We start from the raw sequence: 24701 nt of genomic DNA, 5'->3' as shown, positions 1-24701 counted from the left end.
ACTGGTGTTGCAAAATAGACAAAAATAATATATTTTTGGATAAAATGTGCAACTTTTAGTGATATTCTGACAGCTCCCTCTAATTTTTCTGCATCCAGCTGCAGTCATACCACTACAGGTCACATTTCAGATCAGCCAATTAGCATCCGACTCTGCATTGCAGCAGGGTTTGAACCATAGATGGTATATCAAGAGAACTGGACTGATCATCCCCTCCCCCCTCATGTTCTAAATAGGCAGTACCTGCTGGTCCAAGAACGCCAAAATTCCATAGACTTCTATTGAAAAATAAGCAGCTATTACTCAGTCATTCTGTTTGTCAGAATAAACTTTCTTGCTCTGGTATCTCTTTTTAAAGGGTATCCAAACAGGACAGTTGGGGGCTGACTCCACCCCCAGCCGAAATTTAAAAATGAAGTCAGAGGGGTGGGGCTGGAGAACAGGATTATTACCATTACTGGAGCTGCAGATCAAGATGTGGGACTTCTGAAATGATGTGGGACTTAAATTGTTTGACCAATCACAAAATTCAAATGTGATATTCAACCTGTAGGGGGCAGCACACAGACAGTTTTTGACTATATTTTCAAGAATTAAACAAGTTTATTTTAACTTGTCAAATTTGGCAATGGCCAACGGACAGCACTTTTAAAGCCCCATTTATAGAGGTGAACGGCAGAAAAAGTTGATTTTGGGTTTGGTTACCTTTTAATATGTTCTTGCTAAATTAATTTTTTTTTTCATTATATATTTTCTTTATCACTAGTTATTCAAGCTATAAACTGGCCAATCAGATGCCTCAATAAAGAGCATGTGTTGCCCACTGGCCCCACCCGAAACGTTTGAAATGTTTGACAGATTATCGGACCAGTAACTGCTCACTAGCGTTGTCTGGTTCCCAAATGTCGAAATTGGGCAACATCCGTACCGCAGAAAAATATCAATTAGCTTCATTTCGTTGGAGCCCGAGGTAAGGCATTTTCTATCGGTGACATCACAGCCTTGTTTTGTAAATCTCTGTTTATGTCAATGGTTCAAACCGATCCACACAGGGGGACGTCCTAGTTACTTGAGAGAACAAAACTGTATCACTCATGTCTCCTTAAGAGAGACATTGGTTTGGTCCAGTGCACTGATGGTAAACTAATTCTCAGTATAACCTAAAATGAGGAAGTTTAAACTTCATTGAATGTCGTTAACCTTACAACTTCTTATTTTTAATTTTGTTGAACTCAATCTTCTCCCAAATTAAAGACCGGGGCACAACACTAGGAGTCATAGTGTATTTTATATGGCTTTTATCAAGATATGAGTTTATTTTTCGACTATTTAACTAAATATAAAAAGCTTTTTATGCAGCTTTTAAGCTAAAACAACAGATGTGTTGCAAAAGACGCAAAATGTTCATATTATCCCAGAAACGACATCAAAGTCACCGTCAACCACCCAGTGAAAACACAGAGAGACCTAACAGCTCATTTGTTTACTTCCTGTCAAGCTGGATCATTCAACCCAGGGCCTTCCCTGCCCTCTCTGGTGTTTAAACCAAACACACACAATGACACATAATGAATCGCTTTCCTGTCATCAGTGAGTAATGAAACTCCAGAGGACCTACTGGCAACAGCGAGAGCCTCATAACCTGCTTCTATTCCATGACACAAACAGCCATTACATTTCCTCTAGCTGCTCCCATCAGTCAATTTTAAAGGATGCCAATATACACATTCCTGTGATAACTTTGGTAACTCCGGCTATATATATAAATAAATCACTGACGAGTTATCGCTGGAGTGTTCCACTTGATTCGTTTGAGCCTCAGGAGACTAAAAGCAGCCGTGAATGAGTGAAGGAAAGGAGCACTGTCAAACATTTAGGTAATTTGTGTTCATTATTTACACTAATAGAATAGTTTTTCATCAACGGCTGAATTACTTTTTCTTTTCCCTTCACATGATCAGAAGGACGCCCCAGACTTGGCATAAGTACAAAGACATGGCGGGGATCCAGTTCAGTATCCGATTGTGTACACAGTGAGTCAGAATGTCTCAAAGTCTTCCAACTCTTTACCCAAAGCGCTCCAAATTCCGACAGTTCTAATTGAGCCAAAAGCAGAGGCTGATATTGGGAAATTAACATCCGATTGAGCCTGAATGCATTTGCAGTGATCTCCCTTTCTGGATCGATGGCATTTAATTGGGAGAGGGAACCGATGGCTGAATTTTAATGTGATTTTTATTTGGTAGGCCCAAGTTTATGAGCGGTAACCGATGAAGTGTATAGATTATCCCGTAACACTGGGGAAATCAAAGGAACAGTTGGTTCTTGTTCGTGTGGGATAAAGAGGAAATTGTTCAAGTCTTAAGCCTTGTTTCCACTGAGTGATCCGGTTCGGTACGGTACAGTAAGGAGTGGTACAGTAAGGTCCAGCATTCGACGTGATTTGACGCAACAGGTCTTTACATTTGCCTTATGATATACTTACCACAAGCATGACAATGGTACATACCATTTTCACAACTGGACCCCCAGAAGAAAGTGCTCTACACTTAGTTTTTCAAAGATTTTTTGTCTTCACTGGTGTCATAGCAGATATGAAATCCTGTCCAACTTTGTCATGGGAGGGATAACACGTCAACGTAAGGGTTGGGTCATCTTGACCCCATAGGATAGCTCATGGTGGCCTCATGAGTCTCAAGGGAACTTTTAAGATGCAGTCTCAACTCCCTACGACTACAACATCAAAACCAAGAGCACCAGTACCGGCCAATCCCTGTTATGGGAATGTGACTAAAGTAGGACCCGAATTGCGTCCCTACCCTTACGGCTTCTCCTTATCCCTAAATGTATTAAATATGGAGAGTGTCAGGAGTCAGAGCTCAGTCTCCCCCTCTGGTCACTGGTGGGAACCATCTCTAGAGTACTGACTGGACTTCATCTCCCAGCAACCCCAGCACACAGTTCCTGGATGCTGCTCAGCTGTCTCTCATTTGCCAATCACCAACCTGTTACTTAAAGCAGTTCACAGAGTCTGACTCAGTGCGAAGTATTGTTTGTGTCACTCAGCCTGCATACTGAGCAGTTCATCCTGACCTGATTACCCTGATCACCTGATCCTGCTTCGTCTTTGATTCTGCTTGTTTGCCCCGACCCTTGCCTGGACCCTGACCCCTCTGGTTGCTCTCTGATGCTCCCACGCTCGTTGCTGACTTTTGCCTGCCTGACCCTGATTTAGATTTGTGGACTTTTAGCTGTGTTAATAAACCTGTTGCAGTTGGAACACGCAGTCTGCCTGTTCTGTGACAGAGAGATATAGAAAAAATAGTTTCTTCAAATTTGGATGTTGCTATCGGTTGATGACCGAATCAAGTTGTTGGTCATCCATGTTGGTATACAGCTGCATACATAACATCAGTTTTATTATTTTTAAAAAGTCATCAAAATGAAAAATTCACTATGTGCATCTAAATGTAAACTTCGATGCTTCAGAGCACAACCACGTGAGGAAATGTTTCTCCTCCGTGGGACAAAAGCAACCCGGAGCACTCAACCAGTGGAGGAATAGCCAGCCCATTGACGTTATATCAATGGACTTAGCACCCCCTCCCATGTTCCAAATAGAAACACCATGAAATGTAGTGGGAGTCGTATCAGAAAGTGACGAAGAAGGCTCTGGCTTGATTTCTCGAGGGCCAGAGGTAAGGCATTTCCTTTAGGAGACCTCAACACTTGCTATGTCCAGTTTAGATAAATAGTCTATGACCCCAGCCCTATGTCGCTACGGCTCCTCTTTAAAAAAAACAAACAAAAAAAAAAAACTTTCGGACACCACTACAGCTTCAAATGCCCCAATTGGGAGGAGCTGTAGGGGTATGAAAGCAATTCGGATTCGGCCTAAGACATTACTGACTGTGTGCAAATACTGCAAGCTAAGATGAGCTACTGATACGTAAAAGCCTGTAGGATGTCCACAGGAGGCCTACAGAAACTACACTCTAATTTCCTCATACTTATCACCTGAACAGCACGATTTGGGGAGGTAGCATTTCATCTACTTCACTCTTACTTACCTTTGGGTGTTGTTTTACGTGTTTGCTATGAGGTGTTACCTACAGCATTACCGTGAAAAAAAGAATATTTTTGTTTTACAGGTTCATCGAGGAGTCTATGACCTGCACACCTCGTACAAGTTTGTAAATTTTTCACCCATGGCAGCCAGTGCAGACAGTTGTGACCAAGGCTTAAAGGAGCCATACCATGACAAACAAACTTTTTGAGCTTTTAAGTGTATTATATTGTTCATTCCTCACTATAAAGAATCCCAAAGCGGAATTTTGATCAGCTCACGCATTTCTGAGTCCTAACATGCTGATGTCACAACGTGAGACGGCCCCTTTCAGGAAGAGCCTGCTCTGATAGCACCGATAACACTGATAACACCAACACTCAATCATGGAATGGCCCACCCGCAGCGGCAGGCGGAGCCTCAGGAATTGAGTTGTTTTATTTCCAGGTAGGAAAAATATCACGAAAAATAACTAATATTTCATAAATATTTTGTTTTTTAGTGTTCCAAAGGTGATATATGATCATATTTATCTAGTTTACTCTGAAAGGATTAAGAAAATCATGGTATGGCTCTTAGTAGCAGACAAAGTGCTCAAGGTCGTGGTTGCATTATGGTAAAGATTCCTTTTATTCTTACGTTTTAACATACGGATCGGAGAAGCCGTTGACGTCCATGGCTGCCAGGTGGGCACACCGTTTGACGCCCACACACAGGCCGCCGCGAGCTCTCTCTTTGGCCTCACCCTTCAGGTCGCCATCGCCATTTGGAGGCAGGAACTGCAGGCAGAGCAGCAGACGGCCTCGTTCTTCTAGACTTCTTTGCTGCTCAGTTTCCCACTGAAGGAGAAAAAGCAAACGTGAAACAAAAAAATAAAAACCTGTGTGAGCCAACATTCATCTCACTCCGCTGCAGGCCCCCTTAAGCACCGTGGAGCTTTCGATCGATTTTCCACCTTACTTGCTTGTTTGAGTCTCTCACAACTTTTATTGTTTTATTCTCGGTTAAATCCACACTGTTTACAGACACGGCAAGCTGCTGTTTGTGTAGAAATAGCTCTGATAAATCCACTCTGCGCTCCCTGCAGCACCAAATGACCCACAGACAAAGTCAGCAGTTAGCTGGTAAACATGGTGGAGCATTTAGATGCTTAAGACGCTGCCTCTTCCCTCAGGAGTTGGTGGGGAGCTGAATAAGGAAAAAAAAATAAATGTTTGTTCTGGACTGGTGGACTGCAATGGGTTCATTAGTGGGTTCTAACCCAGGGCAGAGGCACTCTCCCACTGTTTCCAGTGTTAAGTTGTGCTAATTGTGGAAAAGCAAACACAAGTCAATCATCCCAAAGCATTTATTTGCTGTCCAAATTAGATTCTGTAATTTCACCAAAAATGGAGTAATGCTGGTGTCTGCTGGTCGTGTTTTTGTAGTATTTTTCTCATGATGGAGCACATATATCAAGAAAATTAAGATTAAACCCGTGCTTTTGAGTATTTCTTAATTCAAATCACAATGATTTTTTTCAGAGAAATATGAGATAAGAGATTGAGCTGTTTTCAAAGAGATGAGACATGCTAGCTAGGGTGAGCTAACCGGGAAATAACTGTGTAAAAAAGGGCAAATTGACAATAATTTTGGTAAAAATGTATTTAAATGTATGGGTTGATCCTCAAACATTTCTATTACACCAAATCTGGCCCACTTTGGAAACATTTTGGGCACACCTGGTGTAAACAGAGGGATGATGAAAAATTAAGGCAAGCTCACTGCGCGCCAACAGTCCCGCCCACAACTCAGAGGGTGGCTTCAAATGAACGCCTGCAGTTCGTTAGAAACTATGTCCTAGAAAACAACACAGGTATTCAGATTTTGCCTAAAAGGAAAATACACATAATTAATGCGAAACACTTTAGATGAGGTGTTACAAAACACTGAATATAATGTTGACAATGATAGTCAGTACATTTGTTACGTTTTTAAGGAGTTTATTAATTTGGCCTTTAAGGACAATGGTCTCACTTTAGATGTTAATGAATCCTACTAAGTATGTTAATAAACCTTATTGTGCTAATAAATTTCTTACTAACACTGTATAAACAAATTAATAATGTTTGTTGATGGGTTTATAAAGCTTGTTGAGGAATCTTATTAGAAAGTATTACCAATCCAAATACAACTGCCATCTTGCAATGGGGAGGCAGAATAGTCCAGATTTCATGCCACGCCTGACTTTTGGAAAATGGGCGTGGTCATGAATATAGACGGCTTCAGTCAGGTGGGGATGATGTCATTAAAACAGATTGCTGACCGGCAGCAGCTCTGATTGGACAATGTGTAAATGTCTCCGTATTGACATCCGGTCATTGCCGGGCCCCTATGTCAATAGTCCTCATCGAGTGGCCGTGCTTCTACCATACAATTTCTAACAATCGGACAGTGGCAGTGGGATGGCAGCACAGGGGCAGGAGGGTGGCTGGAGGGTAGCAGTCAGAAATCAACCAATCACCAGACGATTTTGGGGAACTTGGAGACCCTCCTATCAGTCAATTATTGCGCTGATGCCTTCTTGTCACCCGCCTGTCATTGGACTGCCACTGCGTAACCACCAAATGTGTTCACTGACTGATGTAAAAAAATACTTCTACTGGGCGGAGGTGGGTGGCCCCTTCCTTGCTCTCTCCTGGACCTCCCACACGATGGGCGGGTGGATGACTTAAGCTTGGGGTGGGTCTCCCTTGGGGGACACTGCCTGGGGTTGGGGATGGGTTGGGGTGCCTTGGTGGTGGTGGGCTGCTTGTCTGCTTGTCTGGGGCTGGGGAGCTTTCCAGGGATGGGGGTCCCCTGGCGCAGTGGGGGGCCATCTTTCTGGCTAGGCTAGAGCTCCTGAAATTCCCTGCGCTCTGGCATTGGAGACCCCAGTGACGATCTTGCTGGGCCCAGTCTGGGTAGCCGGCTAGATTGCCCGACGGGCACATCCACTCTATATGCTATATCGTGCGTGGGTCAGGGGGCCCTGGCTACCGCTGCGGCATCCGGGGGTCTTAAGGTGTGGATTACCGGGCACACTCCCTCTTTTTACATTCCATCAACACCTACTTGAGTATAGCTACTGGACAGGACAAGTTTTTTTTTTTTTTTAAATCGTCTGGTTGCCATAAAATGTTATATTTTTCTTAAAACCTTTGTGGCCAATCCCCAAATTTGCTATAAGTTTGCATTTAGGTCTGCGAGATGTGACCGCAGTCTGAAGATCCACATGGAACGCTTAAAAAATAGACCAAACGATGATTTGAGTAAGATTTTAGGAAGCAGACAAACCTAATTCATCAGACAAATTAAACATATTCAAGGTTGTTTATTGTCATGTCTGCTCCTCGAACCCTCCCACAAAATTCCCTCCTTCCAGGCCGTCTGTCACTGCGGGTGTGTTGCCGGCTCCACGCTGAAGCCTGTTTATTTCCACCTCCCTAATGAGTTGCTCTCTATCGATCTGTGAAGGTCTGTTGTCTCAGCCGAAACCCTACTGTGAATTATCCTCCGTGATTGTGAGCCTCAAAGACTCCAACTCATTGAGGACAGATGGGGATCTGGGTATTGACTCTCAGAAAAATGAATAAAAAGAAACAGAAAATTATGAAACCTATTGAGTTGCGAGGGCGAGGAGCACGGAAGGGACGTGCGGCCTATTGATTGTCCGTGTCTGTCAGAAGATAAGGCTTAATGAGTGATGAGAAGATTCGAAGGAGAAAGTTGTGGCAGCAACTTGTGAAATTCGTGCAAACGTGTTTCTATCCTATAAATAACGGTATTGTGCTGAGGGCTATGGGGGTGAGTCACGGGCCTGAGAGAACATCGTCCTCCCCCTTGTTCACCCTTTGCTGGAGCGTTTTGGTTTCTTTCATCTGTCACTTCAAATCGGAGCTGATTTTCTCCTTGTGATCATTTGATTCAATCCATAGAAAATGTAGAAGCCGAAATAAGGAAACAAAGAAGCTCTGGAATTAAATAGCTTCAAGTCAAAAAGCTGTTGCGCCTCAAATTGATTCTCAAAGGGAATAGGGTCAATAATACAAAAATTACCTTAGTCTAAATATTTTTAATATAACTTGAATTATTTCATTAATTCACCTTTATTTTTTGCAAATCATTCAGAAAGGCTCTTCCTAATAAAATGTGTTTTTGTTAGATTTAGTTTATAAACTGTTCATTTATTCTAACATCTTTTCAGTTTGTTCAGAAAAAGTCAAATCAATTCACTTTGAAACCTTTTTTGTTGCTCCTGAACGCTGGTCTGCAAGGGCTGTTATGGCAAAAATGTCATACGGAGGTGATTTTGTATTGGGAAAAAAAACAAAATTGGAGGCAGAACTTTTACTTTAAAGACAAACTCCAATGAAAATCATATTTTTTTATGTTTCTAGCATGTTCTTGAAGCATTTTCTCATGATGGAGGACATATATAAAAGAATTTCAGAGTAAAACTTCATTTCTGAGTATTTTTAAATTTAAATTGTGATGGATCCGGCGCATATGATAACCGGCATTTTTTAGAAAAACTCAAGCTTATGACGCAGCAGCTGCCATGGGCGGGCCAAAGATTCCTTTCTCCACTTCAATTCTGAAGACAAATTGACTCATTAACGTCTTCCTTTTCCTCGTCTGAACTGGCATCTGGCTCACAACTGTACAGCTGGATAGCTCCGATATTGCTCACCATTTTTTTTGGGCCACTCTAATATTAGCTTAGAGTTGTGAAGTGCTATTAGCTAGCGAGAGACAGTGTGAACAAAGGGCTGATGGGAAATTAGCGGAGGATAACTTCAGCAACAACAACCGAAAAGCGAATTTCTAATAAACTTTTGCAGCTCTGAAGAAAATCTGTCTTAAAATGACAGACTTCTTGATTTTGGCAAAAAATCGCTTAATTATAATATAAAAAAAAAAACACTTGAAACAATCTTACAATTGACAAAAATATAGTTAAACGCATGCTTAAAAATGATTGGTAATGAAACAAAGTAAGACAGTGATGGGTGAAAACTCAAAAACTTGAAACAGAACAATATTTTTCTGATCTGGTATATATACATACATATATATACATACATATATATATATATATATACCATATATATGCATATACCATATATAAATACAAACACACACACATATATATGTGTGTGTGTGTAAATATGTATATATATGGTATATACATATATATGGTGTATATATATACACATATATACCATATATATATATGGTATATACATATATACCATATATAAATACACACACACACACACACACATATATATACACATATATACTATATATATATATATATATATATATATATATATATATATACAGTATATATATTCCTCAGAGTGTCTTTAAACTAAAGAAATGTATATGGAATATTTAAAATAGAGTTCCTTAAAAGCTCCTTAAAAAACTGCACATTGGGGAATAAAATAAAGCCCAATTGGCCAGACAGAACAACGGTCACACTGAATTGATCAGGCATGTTCACCTCTCTCAGGTAGCAGGAGATCCCTCTCAGCGCCGTGTTCATCGCCGTCGGTGAAGGCAGCTGGAGGCCGGGCAGACAAAGAGAAGGAAAGCAGATAAACGATAAGAAGGGATGACTGACAGAAAGGCGATGAAAGAAGGCTGGATGTGCAAAGGGGTGACAAACCAGGACAGATATATCAATCTGGAGGTGAAACCACTTTAAAAATTACAGGCCTGACACGTGGCTCGGTTTGCAGAGCGATGGAGGGGCTTTAGCGTTTGATCGCAGAACGCCCACCAGCCTCAGAGGGACAGTCTAATACCTGCAGCCCTTTCCAGCAGATGAAGAGCAAAACCCAGGCACCCTCCTACCCTTTTGCACCCACGTGGCCTCCCGCTCCCCTCTCACCCTTGCTTTTATTTTTTAATCCATTTGTTTCTCATCTCTTTCACTCCCTGCCTATTGACACTACCCCACTCCCCCACTCCTGCTCTTTTTTCTTCACCTTTAATTCCTGCGCGCACCCCTTCCCAAACGTATGATGTGGTTGACATTTAGCCCGCTCTAACAGCTATTTGCAGAGCGCCAGAGCAGATGTGATTCCCTCTTTGTTTGTAATTTGCAGGAGGCACATTTGAGTGGGAGAACATCGATGTTTTCTTTGGCTTTATGGTGCAAATTCAATGCCAAAAGTATTATTTAAAAGAAGGTGATGCTTTTGTCACAGAATTAGCACTTTCACATTTTCTTTGGCACCCAGAGGTGTTGAATCAATTGCATTATTTTGTGTTTGTGTGAACTCCCCTGCTCTCCATATGATTAAAATTGGTCTGATTTCATGTGAGATAGAATGATGCGAACAGTGTGTTTCAGTCATTTTGAACATTTTTTCATGGCTAAAAGGCAGTAGTTCATTTTTCTTTATCAAAGTAAGTTATTCTTGTTTATTTAAAACTAAGGAAAATATCTTAACTTGCATGATTTGGATACATTTCGTTCCTTAGCCTACACACAACTCTTTTGTAGTCTATGTGGCACTTTATCATTAATTTCTGCTTAAAAAGCGTTGATAATCCAATGCTGCATTCACACTGGACACGATTTACGCGTCAAATTTGGGTCTGTCAAATTTACTGCTCGATGCCCTTGCTGCGGAGCAACCGCCAAAGTTTTTCTGGAATTCACTTGTTGCCACATCATGGAAAAGGTGGATGATGTTGAGTGACTATCTTGGGTTTATCTGTTTTGGAGATCTCTACAGAGGCGCCAGCAAGCATGTCGCCTTGTCTGGGTTCGCCAGATCATTTAGCGTCTCACAAGCTCGTTACGCTGTCCACCGGGCGGCTAGCTCTGTGACCAACGCATTCTCACTTCCAACTCGTCATACTGTATATGGACGTATGGTTTGGGCCCCGTCCGCGTCACTTTTTGACGTTTTGGGTGTTCCCAACTTGTCGTTTTTGTAAGTTCTGACTGTTCCCATTACATCAGGGGTCTTCAACCTTCGGGATGCTGACCGGTACTGGTATCGGTCAGGTACAGGGACGCGACCACGACCGATCCACTAGATTTGTAAACCCCAACCTGGATGTGTTAACCCTAACTCAGATTTGTTAATGCTAACCCTGTACCAGTACCCTAACCTGCTACTGGTTCTGCTTTCGGTACCACATCCGCCACAGCGACCCAAGGGTTGGTGGGAGAAGCCAGCACGTCAAAAAATGAGTTGTGGGCACCCAAAATGTCAAAAGAGAGGGTCTGAACCAAATATGTGACGAGTTGGGAGTGAGAATGTGTTGGTCACAAAGCCCATGGAGCTGGAGCGATTCTGCCAGCCTCCCAGTGGACAGTGTAGCGAGCCAATGAGGGCATCTGTGACAGTCTGGGGACCTGACCTGGGTGTTTCCCATCTTCGCCCAACAGTAATAATCTCCAGCAACCCTGCCGCCCCAGAGGGTTAAGAAAAAGGGTTAAAAAAGGACAAAAATCCTCACATTGAGCGGCCATATTGGATCTTTTTTCTACCTTTTGATCGAGTCACTGAAAACGTCAGGTGCCCAAAACTGAGTCCCTGAGTGGTTGACGTGCATCCACCTCGCCGTATCCAAAATTGTACAACTTTAAATTGTGAATGCAGCATAACAGTAAAAAATCCATTTGGTGGAATGCTTTGGTAATGTATTTCTAAAATGTAAAAATGTTTGGTAACGGGGCTACATGACACTTATTTGGTCTTGTAATCAAAGATAAAATTAAAGTATGGTTGCAGAGGTCCAAATGCATTATGGCATGATAAACTAAAGCCTTATGACGACTCCATAAATGGATGTATTGATACATTTAGTAAAGTGTATGGAAGCTTACACAACTAACTTTATTTATGAAAAAAGTACAACTTTTCTTGTTATATCTTGTAAAATTATGACTTTTTTCTCATAATTTTATGACTTTACATTCATTCATTTTTTTTCTTTTATGGTGACCCCAATGGCTTCCAGACCTGACGACCAAAACTGCAAACTAGAAAGGTTAAAGGCACAAAAACTCTCACAGGCATTGAAAGTCCAAACTATCAGGATTATGTTTGTGACGGTGGATACAAAGTGATTTCAGACTAGAGTTTATTTGGCCAATCACTGATTCTGTTCTGACACTGTTCAGTGTTGTGCCATAGCTGGGGGCACCTGATCTAGAAAAAGCAGATTTTTAATTTAAAATCAAATGAGATGCAGCAAAGTGGCCTGAGGGACAATCTCAAATATCTTCTTTTACCTATTTAGAACAGAAATATTTGTTTTTGTGTCTATTTAATAAGCAGTTTTGTGGTTTAATCCCTATAAATGAACATATTTATGCAAAAATTAGAACATATTAAAAGAAAAAGAAACATAGCAACCCCTAAATATATAAATATTTAGTTTTTGTGTTTTCTTTAATGCTTTTTTTGCGAAGAACCTACATCTAACTGTGCCTTTCTTTTAAATTCAGTTACCTTTAGTGCCTTCCACAGCTTTAGGATAGATTTTTATCTGTTTTTTGGAAACAGATCTTTGTATCTAACTAAATCTAAGCTCTTTCTTTGGAAATAATTGTATAAAACAGCCGAAAAACAGGATTATGGTGCCCCTTTTCAATATTAGACTGCCTCTCTGGAAGCTTGTAGAGACTTTTTCCCTGCTGCTGTCCTCCAACTATCTAAGCCCCCCTGGTTGTTTATTCCTCTAATACATCCTAACCTCCCCATTTCCTTTTCCTCTTTGCACAATTTTCCCCCCATTTTCTCCTCACAGGAGGTGGGTGCTCCAGACAGATGTTAAAGTGCTTGGTCTGGTCGGGCTTCACGCGGCGCAGGGCCACCCTCGACTCCCCAATGAACTCATTATGTGTCAGCTTGTCTTCGTCACACACAGACACCCTGGAAAACAGAGAGGGAGAGCCGACGGGGAGATGAAAATGACAGCGAACCAGGCATGAATAAAAAATCTGAGGAGACGTTTTAACCAGCTATAAAATATTTAACGGATCGGGACCGCTCCTGTCGAACAACATGCCATGTTTTGACATGTTAGTTACAATGCCTCTGCTTGTAATATGAGAAATATAACAATTGCTGACTTCAATCTGATCAGAATGAGGGAAAAAAGTGTAATTTAAATCTCAAAATCCCTCATTATACACGTTTTACTCTTATAGGAACTGAAAAAGGAGTGAAAGGAGGGTTAACCAGCACGTCTTTTAAATGGAATTGACTGTTTGGTTGGAAATAATTGATTATAGGAGGTGTAAAGATGTGGTGGGTTTGTGAGAAGAAGCTAAAATTGAGTGATGTGAGCCCAAAAAAAAAAAAAAACAGAAAAAAGAAACTGTGCCTTCCAGGATAAATAAAAAGGTCATAAATGTGGGGAAAAATGAGAGGAACCAGGATATGAGTGACCCTCTTTTTAATTTATGACCACAGATATTAAACAACACAGCATCCTGCTGCCCTCAGCTTTTCAGCTATAAGACACAATAAGGGAAAAAGCAAAATAAATAAATAAAATAGCCTCCAAAGAGAGGTGGAGAGTAGGGAAAGACATGGAGAAAGATGGAGCTGGGAGGTGAAAGGTCAGAGAAACATCTGTGATAGAGCGGCTGCCATGATGGGAAAACGGGAACGGTGGACGACAGAACAATGGGTCAAGGAGTCGAGCGCGGAGGAAGAAATGTCACTGTGTGCTGGATGTTAGGGTGAATCAGCAGCATGAGGAGGTAATACTATGCTAGGCTTGGAAATAAAATGCATTGTTAGTCTTTTCGCTGCTGAGGAGCGCGTTAGAGTCAAATCTGTCGCTGCAAAATGATTCCAGATGGTGTTTTTAACATGTTGTTGCGGCATTTTAGAACATATATAAAGAAGATTTCGTAGCAAAAACTGCATTTTTCTTGACTTATATTTTTATTACAATCTACTATATTTATAAAGATTGCAAATCAGTGATCTTGGACTACGAAAATTTTTTTACTCCAATTTTTGGGAGATGATAGCGAGGATGTTAGTATTCAGATATTTGTTACAGCTCTAATAGATAATATAGAATGGGACATAGAGAGTACATTGGGGTCCATGATTTACTCCATTCTAAGTATGTAACACAACATATTTAAAACTTTTAAATGATTTTTAAGCCTTTAAGACCAGAGATCAACACAATCAATGTAATGCTGGATATACGTCAATCATGTTAACGGTTCAAAAGTTACGATATATTACAGATTTTGTGTTTAAGTGTTACCGGCGATGCCTCAGGTGTTCCTTATGTGTATGTAAATAAATATATAATCATTATATTGGTTGTTTTAATATTGTACGTTGTACATCTGTCTGTAAAATTGTTCAAACACAATGCGTTGTGGTCCATATTCCCCAAATCTAGTGAGCATCCATGCACATTGGTTTTTCGCAGAGAATTCTGGGAAATTTCTAGGGCACTTAATTTTTGGAATTGTAGAGTATATCCAAATTTCTCCCCTACTCACTGTATAGTCGCTATTCTGTAGTGTCCGACTCTATATTTCCAAAATCGAGAGCCCTAGAAATTTCCCAGTTTATTTTTGGTAAAAAAAAAACCTAGTGTGCATCAATTCTCACTACGTTAGCGAATATAGACCAATTTTTTTTAATAAACTATCCACATTTCATCATCAGAGCACATTAGATTCATAAATAGACGTGAAATATTAGTTTCGATTAGATTTTCACATCAAGAAATGAGTGACAACTGTATTTATATATATCTATATTTGTAAAAATATTGTCAATAATGTGTTTGGACTGCAGGAATCCATATTAAATAAATAAATAATAATTAAATTAAGATTCAAACTGTGCGGCTGAAAAGCTCCAATATTTTTCGCCACTTTTGTTGCACTTTTGTTAGAAGTGTGAGGGGCCGTGAACCGACAGTAAAGTGTGTGTTTATGGGTGACGGGAAGAGGGGCCTGGGTTATTTGGAGCAACAGTCCTGCCCACAACTTAGAGGCAAATTTCTAATGAACTTCTGCCGCACTGCAGAAACTATGTCCTAGAAAACAACAGTTTTTTTAAATTTAGGCCATAATTCGATTTTAAATCATATGTCACTTTTAAAATAGATTAAAATATGATCAGAGTGGGGCTTTAAGGAGAAAACAAACATCGTAAACCAGGTGGAGGTTCACAGAAAACACAACAAAGTTATTAAGCGAACAGATGCAAACAGGAAATTACAAAAAGGCTCTTGCAGAGAACAACCGACACCATGAACTCACATACTAATGCGATGATTCATAAACAACAAACAGCTGTGGGGATTATAAATTAAAGCCAAGTGTGAGCAACACATAGAAAAACAATTTAAAGTATGAAAACAAGAAAAATAAAATAACTTCTATCATCTGTAGCCTCCACGCTCAGACATCATTGTGTGGGTTTCTTTAAAATATCTCCAGGTCGTTCCAGAGCATCATTAAGGTCAGCACTCTGACTTCTACATTCATACATTAACCATTTGTTTACTCCGGTGGGCTTTTTATATCCGTGCGACCCACTTTCTGTGGAGACTCGCAGACAGATGTCGTGACATTTGCATTTCCAGTTTGCTGGTATATTTCAATGACGTGCTCGGATGGATCGTCCTCGCCTTTATGATGCTGCTGGACCTGGTAGCAGGTCAGCTGTGTAATGTCCCTCGAATCTAAACATGCCTGCGAATGTTTTTCCTGAACTAAAGAGCCTTCTTAGAAATCTGTGCGACACTCGTGGGAGAGGGAGTGCAGTTTGCAGCCCGTGGGGGTTTTTCTTCTCTGTACATGTCATGTGTTGTGTCGAGCTTGACTTGAATGAGGCTGCAGTGTGGGGACAGAAAATCTATTTCATTTCTGGAACAGAATTCTTTCACTTTATCTTAGATTTCTGTTTTTTAAATAAAAAATATATTTTTTGCATTATAAAAGTATTACAAAAGCCTTCCAAGTGGTCTTTGAATTATGATTATGCCATTTTTAGCCAAAAACCTGTCATTATCTTGAATATAGTTTCTGTAGATCAACTAGTTGATTTCAAAACTTGCCTCCAAGTTGTGGGCGGGACCGTCAGGCCAGAGTAAGCCTCTTCCCGAGTAAAAAAAGTAAAAAAAAAAACTTTTTTTCCCAATTATTGAAGTAAAAATATATATTATGGAAAATTTTTATATCTATAAATTGAAATGAAAAAATAATGTCTGGATAGTAACTGGTGCACACCAGATAGTAACCTTTACAAAACTCCTGTGTATTAAAAATGAATAAATACATTTAAATTATATATATTTTTTTCAACTTTGATGTCTCAATAGCGGGAATACGCAGCAGGAAAAATATAAATTTTATTGATGATTTTTCTTTCTTTTTTTGGGTAGTTGAAGGGTTAAGCTTAATTTTCTTTCTAAATGTCCTTCATGGGAAAAAAACATGTTAAAAACATGATTTTCATCCCAGTGGGTCTTTAAAGCAACGAGGCAGGATAGGTCAGTTAAATGTCATTGCCAGAGCGGCCTACTTGCATCTGTTTGTCTCCTACTTCAGCGTTCATGTCAGACAAGTTTTCCTTTAAGACTCAAAAACCACCAGACGACCCCGGGCGCCATCATGGAGGATCTTTCCACAAAAAAGAGAAGGTCTCAGATGAAAACTCGGAGGCAGGCGACGAACGTCAGCGAGTCGCAGGGGGGGCCGCGTCAACCTGCTTACTTGAGTCAAACTTGCAGTCTCTTGATCTTTGCGTGCATCTGTTGAATTACCTCTGTGTCACGGGTCGGTACTTAGGCCAGTTTCTCTAAACTCCCTCAAGAGACCACCCGTCAATCTGATTTAAATCCCGCTCCCACGTGTGGCGCCGCCAAAGTTTTAGTCACAGGCTGAGACAATTCACAGCTTTCGTCACCTCCAGAGGGGGGTCAATGAAATTAAAACACCCCGCGGTGCTCAGTCTGACCTCAATCTGTCGCAACTTGGGAAGATGGAAGGGAAAGAGGCGGATGGAAACAAAGAAAAAGTGGACGAGTTGGTCTGAGAAGAGCTGGGGGAGATCTTTTGTGATTTCGTTGGACAGGATGAGGAGGGATGAAGGTGAGGCGATCTAAAGATCTGCTGAAATAGATGAGAGCGGACAAAGTCCTTTCACCTCAGAGCCAAAGACGCCACGATTACGATAAAAGATCCTTTGTGCCCCCGAGTCAAAAGGCAACAAACAAAAAGAAGGCCAGAAATAACCTCCGAAGATTTACCGTAGAGTTTTGCGATACATGTCTTCTTCCGTGATTCCACAGTAGGTGAGCGTCTCGTTCCACACAGGATTCAAAGTGTTTCGCACTATCTTGGTTTTCAGTTTATTGGCCTGTAAATCACAAGAGAAAAGAGAATTCAAGATCCCATCTTTTGAGAAAATGTTTGGAGAAAACTTTTCTGAGGATAACATCAAACCTTGCAGGCTCCAGGCAGCAGATGCAGCTTCACATAAGGATCCGCCAAACCATTGAAGTCCATTGGCTTCAGACCCTTAGAGAGAAGATATGATGCTCTCAGAGGACTCAGCTCACTTGGTTTATGAAATTCATGGAGAGATTAGGAACCATCCAATAGCTGCTCACGCCGGACACAGAGTTACAAAGTGAATAAAAGAGTAAGCCGTTCCTTCGAGAGAGCTGTGAGGTTAGAGGTCACTGGGGTCTCCTCTGGTGGAGATCACTAAGATTTAGAATAGTATCACTGCTGTTAGAGCTTTATGTCTACATTGGTACCATTTCTAGTACTTAGAGGGTATTTAAGTAGTAATTTATGCTACTTTTAAGCCTCGTTTCCACGAAGCGGTCTACTCAAAGTTGCGTCATAGTCGTGCAACAACAGCAAAAGCTAAGCTAACAACAACAAAAATAATGGAAGCCATCCAGTTTTTTTTTTTTTTTTGCTTTTGGCACTTTGTATATACAAAGCATTCAACGTTGTTTAACAGAAATTGCGAGCGGCGAAGAGGAACACAGACGCTTTCTTCTTCCAATCAATGGGTTTCAATGGTAGCTCCGCCTTAAAAGGTCTGTTCCATTTTTTTATGTATCTACAACCATCAAGGGCCCAAAAAATAGGTCTATTTTATAATAGGAACACTCAAAATACCAGACTGCAGGGTACTGCTCAGTAAAAGTGACTCTTTGTTGTACTGGTTGGGTACTTACATGGTATTTACTGTGTATTTAGGTGGTAGTATTTGATTTGTACTTCTGTGGTACTAAATTTGTATATAATACTCACTAGGTTTTTGACATTGATATTTGACAGGCATTTAGGGTGTAAACATGACACTAAATTATTATTACAGTAATTTTTTTTTTTTTTGTAATGTGAACTCGATAAAAATATGGAGAATCTTCTTTTTTTAACAAATTCTCCCATTTTCATAACATAGACATATTTACACCTGACTTACATAATTTTTATTAACTTAAAAAAAGTTTTTTAAATGGGTAAATGGGTGGGATAAAGTAATTCCTAAGTTTTCCATGATTGCACTCAGAATAAATATCTTATAACTGCAACACTTGATACTTCCAGGTAATTTTAAAAGTCTGACACTTGGTCTACTGCGGTTCCTCGTTTATCGAGGGAATTATGTTTTAAAAATAACCCATAAGAGACGAAATCTCCAAATAATTATTCTTAACAATAACTAGGGATGCTTTTTCCCCCCTTTTTAAAATAAATAAATAAAATAAGAAGAAGAAGAAAAAAATACATTAAAAATACATACATAAATAAATAACTAGGGATGCTTACTGCTGTAAAACCCCTCAGTACACACTTTATGTACTTTTCTGATGCTACAATGATACCAGGCTTGGAAACGTGCAATTTTAAATACGTGTTTTGGCCTTTGTTGTTAAAGCTCTCTACTTTGAGTTTCGCAATGCAAATTTTTAAGTCAATTTTCGACCTATACCATTGACTGTATAATCACTGGACATATCAACTCCTCCCCTCTCGTGTCCAAAGTAGAAAGTTCCTGCTGGTTCCTAGAAAATCTTAATGTAATCTTAAAATGTTATTTGTCAGAGTAACTATTTTTGCTCTGACGAAGTATGGATAGTGTCCTTTTCAAAAGCGCTTGAAAACTGATCATGAAAGAGAAATTAATTGGTGTACGGTAAATCAAATTCATGCCTCAAGAAGTTGAAGACATCGACACTGAGAAACTTGAATCTACATCTTTTATGACACAAGCCCATTTAAACCTGTGAGTTTTAGCTTTAATGTAGTATACAAACCTCAGGGCTGAATCATCACATTTTCATCAAGAAAAATGAGTCTAATAGACTCCTTAATTATCAGTTTTAATCTACAGGCTTTGGGAGATTAATAAAAGAAGCAGCTCTGCTGACGTTTTCTTACTTTAGCTCTCAGGACGGTGCAGTGTAAGGAGCTGGTGGCTCTCTCGTACAGCAGGTCGAACTCCAGAGTCCCCAAAGAAGCTGGAAATAATGAAAAGACAAAAATGAGTCAGTTCTGATGGAAATTGCTTTTGTGCTGATGAATCCATCACCTCAGGAAAATAATAAATTAAAGAACAAATGGAAAGATTTGAGCACATCTTCTAGTTTAATTTGAAATGTCTCAAACTGAAAAAGTGTTTTTTTCAGAAAAAGCGGGTACAACTGTAAATACAGGCTAATCTGTTTTTTTGTTCCACTAAAAATGGATCTTTACTCTGGGGTGACTCACTGTTGTCATCACTATCACAGCTGTCAATCTCTATAGAAGTGTCCATGCTGCTCATGGCTGACAGCGAGCCTCCTCCTCCTGCAGCTCCTGGTAACAGCGGAGACAAAAGGCTTCTGCTTCCTCCTCCTTCTCCTCCTCCTCCTCCAACCGCCCCTCCATCCTGGCCTGAACCGCCCGGGCTGAGAGGAGCCGGGGCCGTCAGCTGATTGGGCGAAAGCGGCTCGGAGAAGGAGGAAGTGGGCGAGAGGCGAGGGAAGTAGGAAGAGATCTGGCGGATGGGGCGGATGGGGCCAGGGCAGACGTTGATGGCCATGTGCTCCTGGATGGAGATGCCCAAACGGTTTCCTTGGCGCACGGTCATGAGGCTGAGAGGGAAGAGGTTTGCAGCGTTAGGAGGACAACAACTGACAGTTTGAAATGGTTTCCTCCAAATGAGGAAGCTGTCAGGTGAAATACTTCTGCCAATTAAAGAAGAGACAGGAGACAATTAGATTTTATTCCGATGTTCTCAAAAATATATTTTGTGATATTTGTAATGGGATGAGCACGTGCACACATTTGCATTTCGGTTAAATTAATCCAAATTTATCAGGAAGGAAGAACAAAAGGCCAAGAATCCTAATGATGCTCCATGAAACTGGAGTGTGTGTGACTGAGTCTGTTATCTTTAAGCCTGACAGTCCTGCACAGACAGGCAGGTAATTACAGAAGGAAGTTTCTAAAGACTGGAAAGCTTCTCTAGTTCTCTCCGACAGAGACAGGACTCCTAATGATTATATAAAGTTTTGGTCACATAGAGATGAGCTGACCACACATATGGAGTGTCTGCTTCTTTCCCAAAATATAAATCAAGTGGGAGGATTACAAATATCTCTCAGCAGCTAAGACAGCAGCGCTCCAGGCAGAGTTCTGCCCTCAATACCACAGTCAGCTTTTCTTATGATATCCCTGCATTAATTGATTGAGGGTGCAGATTTACCGTGTCAATATTTGCCCTTCCTGTGTGTTTTCTGTGAGTGGAGCTCCATAAAGTTTGGAAATATTTAAAGAGAAGGGAGATCTGTGCTCAATCTGACTGCTCTGATGATTAAATGTTGTTTGAGCAAGCTTTGTGAAAATACCTTTTTATTTTGAAAAACCACTCCAATGAAAACTGTGTTTTTACCATTTTCTTGTAGCATTTTTCTTAAAATGAAGGACATATATTAAATAATTTAAGATTAAAACTGTGTTTTTGAGTATTTCTTTATTCAAATCATGTTGGGTCAGGAGCAGATGAAAACCAACAGTTTGAAAAAGCTCAGATTTCCGACTTAGCGCTACAATTCTGATGCAAGACAAATAGATCCATTAATGTCTTAATTTTCCTCATCTCAACTGGAATCTGACTCTTAACTGTACGGCTGGATAGCACCAATATTGCTCACCATCTTTATTGCCACGCTAACGTTAGCTTGGGGTTGTGAGGTGCTATTAGCTAGCGGAAGAGAGTGTAAACAAAGGGCTGATGGGAAATTGGTGAAGCTAGCTTTCACACAACAACATAAGCAAATTTCTTGTTGCTTTTTAGAAAATTTGTCTTAAACTTTTTGATTTTGGCTGAAAACTAAATTATCATAATTAAAAGACAACTGGGAATAATTTTACAATAAAAAAAAAAAAATAGAGACTGAGTGGGATTGTAAAGCAACTGCTAAATTGAAACCCCCAAGCTAGCAAAGCTAACAAAAAGCATTTTGGAAAGTGATTTTGTTCATCAATGAGGAAGAAAGTGACCAAAAACTCAAAAGGAATTGAGTTCTTTTTAATAAAAAGTTGGACCAGACTAAATCAGAGTGTTCTGGGTCTCCCCCATGAAAAGAGAAAAGTCCTGTAAAATGGAATCCACATTTATACCGCCCCTCCAAGTGGGTCATATGTGGCTTCATGCCAATGTTTGTCAGGACAGGATAACTCATTGGTCAGTGTTTGTGCTCCAGCCGACAAGCCGACAAGATAATTTATGGCTTTCTTTTTCAGTAGAAAAGTACTGATTAGGTCCTTGAAGCTTTCCCTGACTCGTTTCAACTGGTCTGAAGCTCCATGTGGGCTAAAGTATGCATTTACAATTTGTCAATAACAAGGTAAAAAATGTAAGTATTACATTTTAGTATGAAAACCTATCAAAAGTTTCTTTTTGCAGGGAAAAATCCAGCGAGGACTCAGAAGAGGTTCAACTTTAAAGCAGCATTTAGCAGACAAAAACCAGGAGTCTTTACTCTAAATATGGATTTATGTGTATTTCAACAGTTGTTCCCACACACCATGAAGACAAAGCATATTATTCAGCAACTGTTTAATGTTACAAGATGCTGCTAGTGAAGTTGCTCAAACAGTAGATTCATATATATTATTATTTTTTGAAAATGCTCATTTTAGTGACTGTTTTTGTGTGTGTTCTTGGGTTTATCCATTGCACCTTAAAAGTCGGACGAGGCGAAAGTTGATTTTGTGATGTAACATTCACACCGGCTTTGGAAATGCATGTGCAACTGACGACTTTCATTTTTTGGAACGAACAAAAGCAAAACTATAAAAAACCTAGCACTTCTCAAAATTAGATTTTTAAAACAATTTTACCTTTTACCTTTAGTAGAGGCCAAATTGGCGAAAAAGCTAGCTTGTTGCCTGATTACTAGCTGAACTCCAGCATTAGCATACAATTCCTCAGTAAATTAAATCAGCGAAAAATGTTAGCATGTTGCTAAAATAAAAGCTAAATTCTAAATTAGCCTAAAAACTCCAGGAGATAACATATTAGCCAAAAATGTTAGCATATTGCTAAAATATTAGCTTAACTCCAAATTAGCATACAAAATTTAATTAGAGGCCAAATTAGCCACAAAAAAAGCTAGCTCATTGCTCAATTACTAGCTGAACTCCTAAATGACCTAAAATTCTCTAAACTAAATTAGTTTAAAAAGTTAGCCTGTTGCTAAAATAGAAGCTAAACTCTAAATTAGCCTAAAACAGCCAAAAACGTTAGCATGTTGCTAAAATAATAGCTTACCTCCAAATTTTTGAAAATTACTATTTTATTTTTCTTCAGCCAGAGAGCCACCATGGAGGGATAGAAGAGGCACATGTGGCTCTTACACTACCTCTGGTCTAGTGTAAACTTTACCAGTCCAGTGTGCTAAAAGCACTATATAGTGCTTTCTTGAACCCACATGGGTTAAGGGAAAATCTATTTACAATGTAGTGGTTTCTACACCAAATGTAAATAAAGTTTGAAATGGGCGCAGATATTTTACACTGATAACTTTTACCCTCAAAGGTTAAATGGAAACTGGTTTATTGACCCTATTGATGAATTGATTCGTACTCCTACAAAACAAGTTTTTAATCTAATTGACTATTAAATACTTGTCCATTAACTCTTGTTTGTACAGATTTAATTTACTTGTTCTTAGTTTTAAGCACTTTTTTCTTACAGGAAATTGAAAGAATGTGAATCATCGCCTTCATCTCTGCAGAGAAAGTGACCATCTGGCCTCTCTGCAGGACAAGAGAGATCTCAGCCCGATCTGATCACAGACTTCACCAAACGTGGCTGTCTAGACCTAACCCACTGACCTCTGTCACGCCCTTGGACAGACCATTTATTTCCTACTCAAATCTGTAAATTCATTTATTTATCAATGGTCCACAGACTTCTATAACACGTGTTTCACTCAATTATCCTCCAATATTTTACTCCCTTCTTAATTGTTGCTTCCGAGCACCAAATGCCACTTCCTCGTGTGTCTGCACACATGTGGCAACAACTCAGATTCTGCTTCCACACTTCTCGCCCACTCTTCTGCAGCTCCAACAGCTAGCATTATCCAAGAAGCACAGTCTGTGAATGTCAACAAACTACCAGCTTACTGCAGCTTACTCACGTCAACCACACGTCACTGATGTTCTTGTATTTACGTCCTTTAAGGAAACATTTTGTTTTCTTGGCTATTTATGTGTTTCATAACTGTGACCACATGTCCTCAGTGTTGTAGGGAACCTATTTTTTTTTCTTTCTACTATTTTGAGTGTAGTGATGTCTTTTTTTTTATTTTTAAATGTGTTGCAAAAAGCCTGAGGCAAGATGCTTCATCCCAGCACTTGGTCAAAGCTTTTACCACAGCAGTGACTCCACAGCTGTCAGGGAACACAAGCTGGAACACATTTCCAGAGATTCAAAACACATTACGCCCAGCGAGAGACTGGCAACCTGTCCAGGGTGTACCCCGCCTTCACCCAACAGGCTCCAGGATAGGCTCCAGCAACCCCAAAAGAGATAAGGTGGGTTTAAAAATGGAAAAACACGCTATATTTACAGTTTATGAGGAACATAAATTATTTTTTTTAACACTAAATATACAAAGTAGAAATAGTCAAATTACTTATAAACATACATCTATACAAACACAAAAAATACTTCTTTTTTTAACACTAAACTTTTGCTAAATTTTGATTTTTTTCTAATATCAAATAGGTGTCCCATCATTTTGGCTTTAAAAAGTGATTAATTAATTTTTATTATTTGAAATTTAACATGATACACAGTTGGAGTCAGAATGATCAGTCACACATTCCTTCTGTTCTATGCTATTCACAACTGTTTATAAAGTTTGCAAACAGCAACAAACTATTAGTGTTAATAGCATTAAATAACTTAACTTCTGCATATTCAGGGATCTTGTTCATATCTGGGGAAAATGCTGCTGGCAGTGGATGCAGTTTATTTTTTTCCGACAAATATGATTTTTTATTTATTTATTATTTTTTTGTGCTGTTTTTCATTGGATATTTTAATGAAACGGACTGTCAAATTAC

The 24701-nt window shown here is 39.7% G+C and overlaps 1 protein-coding gene across 2 annotated transcripts in view; it reads right to left on the bottom strand.

The window, feature by feature from the left end:
* LOC112154506 (double C2-like domain-containing protein alpha) overlaps positions 1-24701 on the bottom strand; it is a 37949-nt gene that overhangs the window by 8010 nt on the left and 5238 nt on the right. The window contains exons 1-8 of one of the 2 annotated variants that reach the window (XM_024285486.2): positions 22897-23108; positions 19848-20212; positions 19518-19597; positions 17559-17633; positions 17363-17472; positions 12867-12993; positions 9597-9656; positions 4706-4905 (exon numbers count right to left, since the gene is read on the bottom strand). In XM_024285486.2, coding sequence (XP_024141254.1) covers positions 4706-4905; positions 9597-9656; positions 12867-12993; positions 17363-17472; positions 17559-17633; positions 19518-19597; positions 19848-20208 — 1013 coding nt within the window. In that variant the 5' untranslated portion in view covers positions 20209-20212; positions 22897-23108. Of the gene's footprint in view, positions 1-4705; positions 4906-9596; positions 9657-12866; positions 12994-17362; positions 17473-17558; positions 17634-19517; positions 19598-19847; positions 20213-22896; positions 23109-24701 lie in introns of those variants that run through there. The other variant, XM_024285485.2, reaches the window with a different exon arrangement.

This window comes from Oryzias melastigma, linkage group LG19 (genome assembly GCF_002922805.2).
Source record: "Oryzias melastigma strain HK-1 linkage group LG19, ASM292280v2, whole genome shotgun sequence".
NCBI lineage: Eukaryota > Metazoa > Chordata > Actinopteri > Beloniformes > Adrianichthyidae > Oryzias > Oryzias melastigma.
This window is presented reverse-complemented; position numbering and strand designations above follow the sequence as displayed.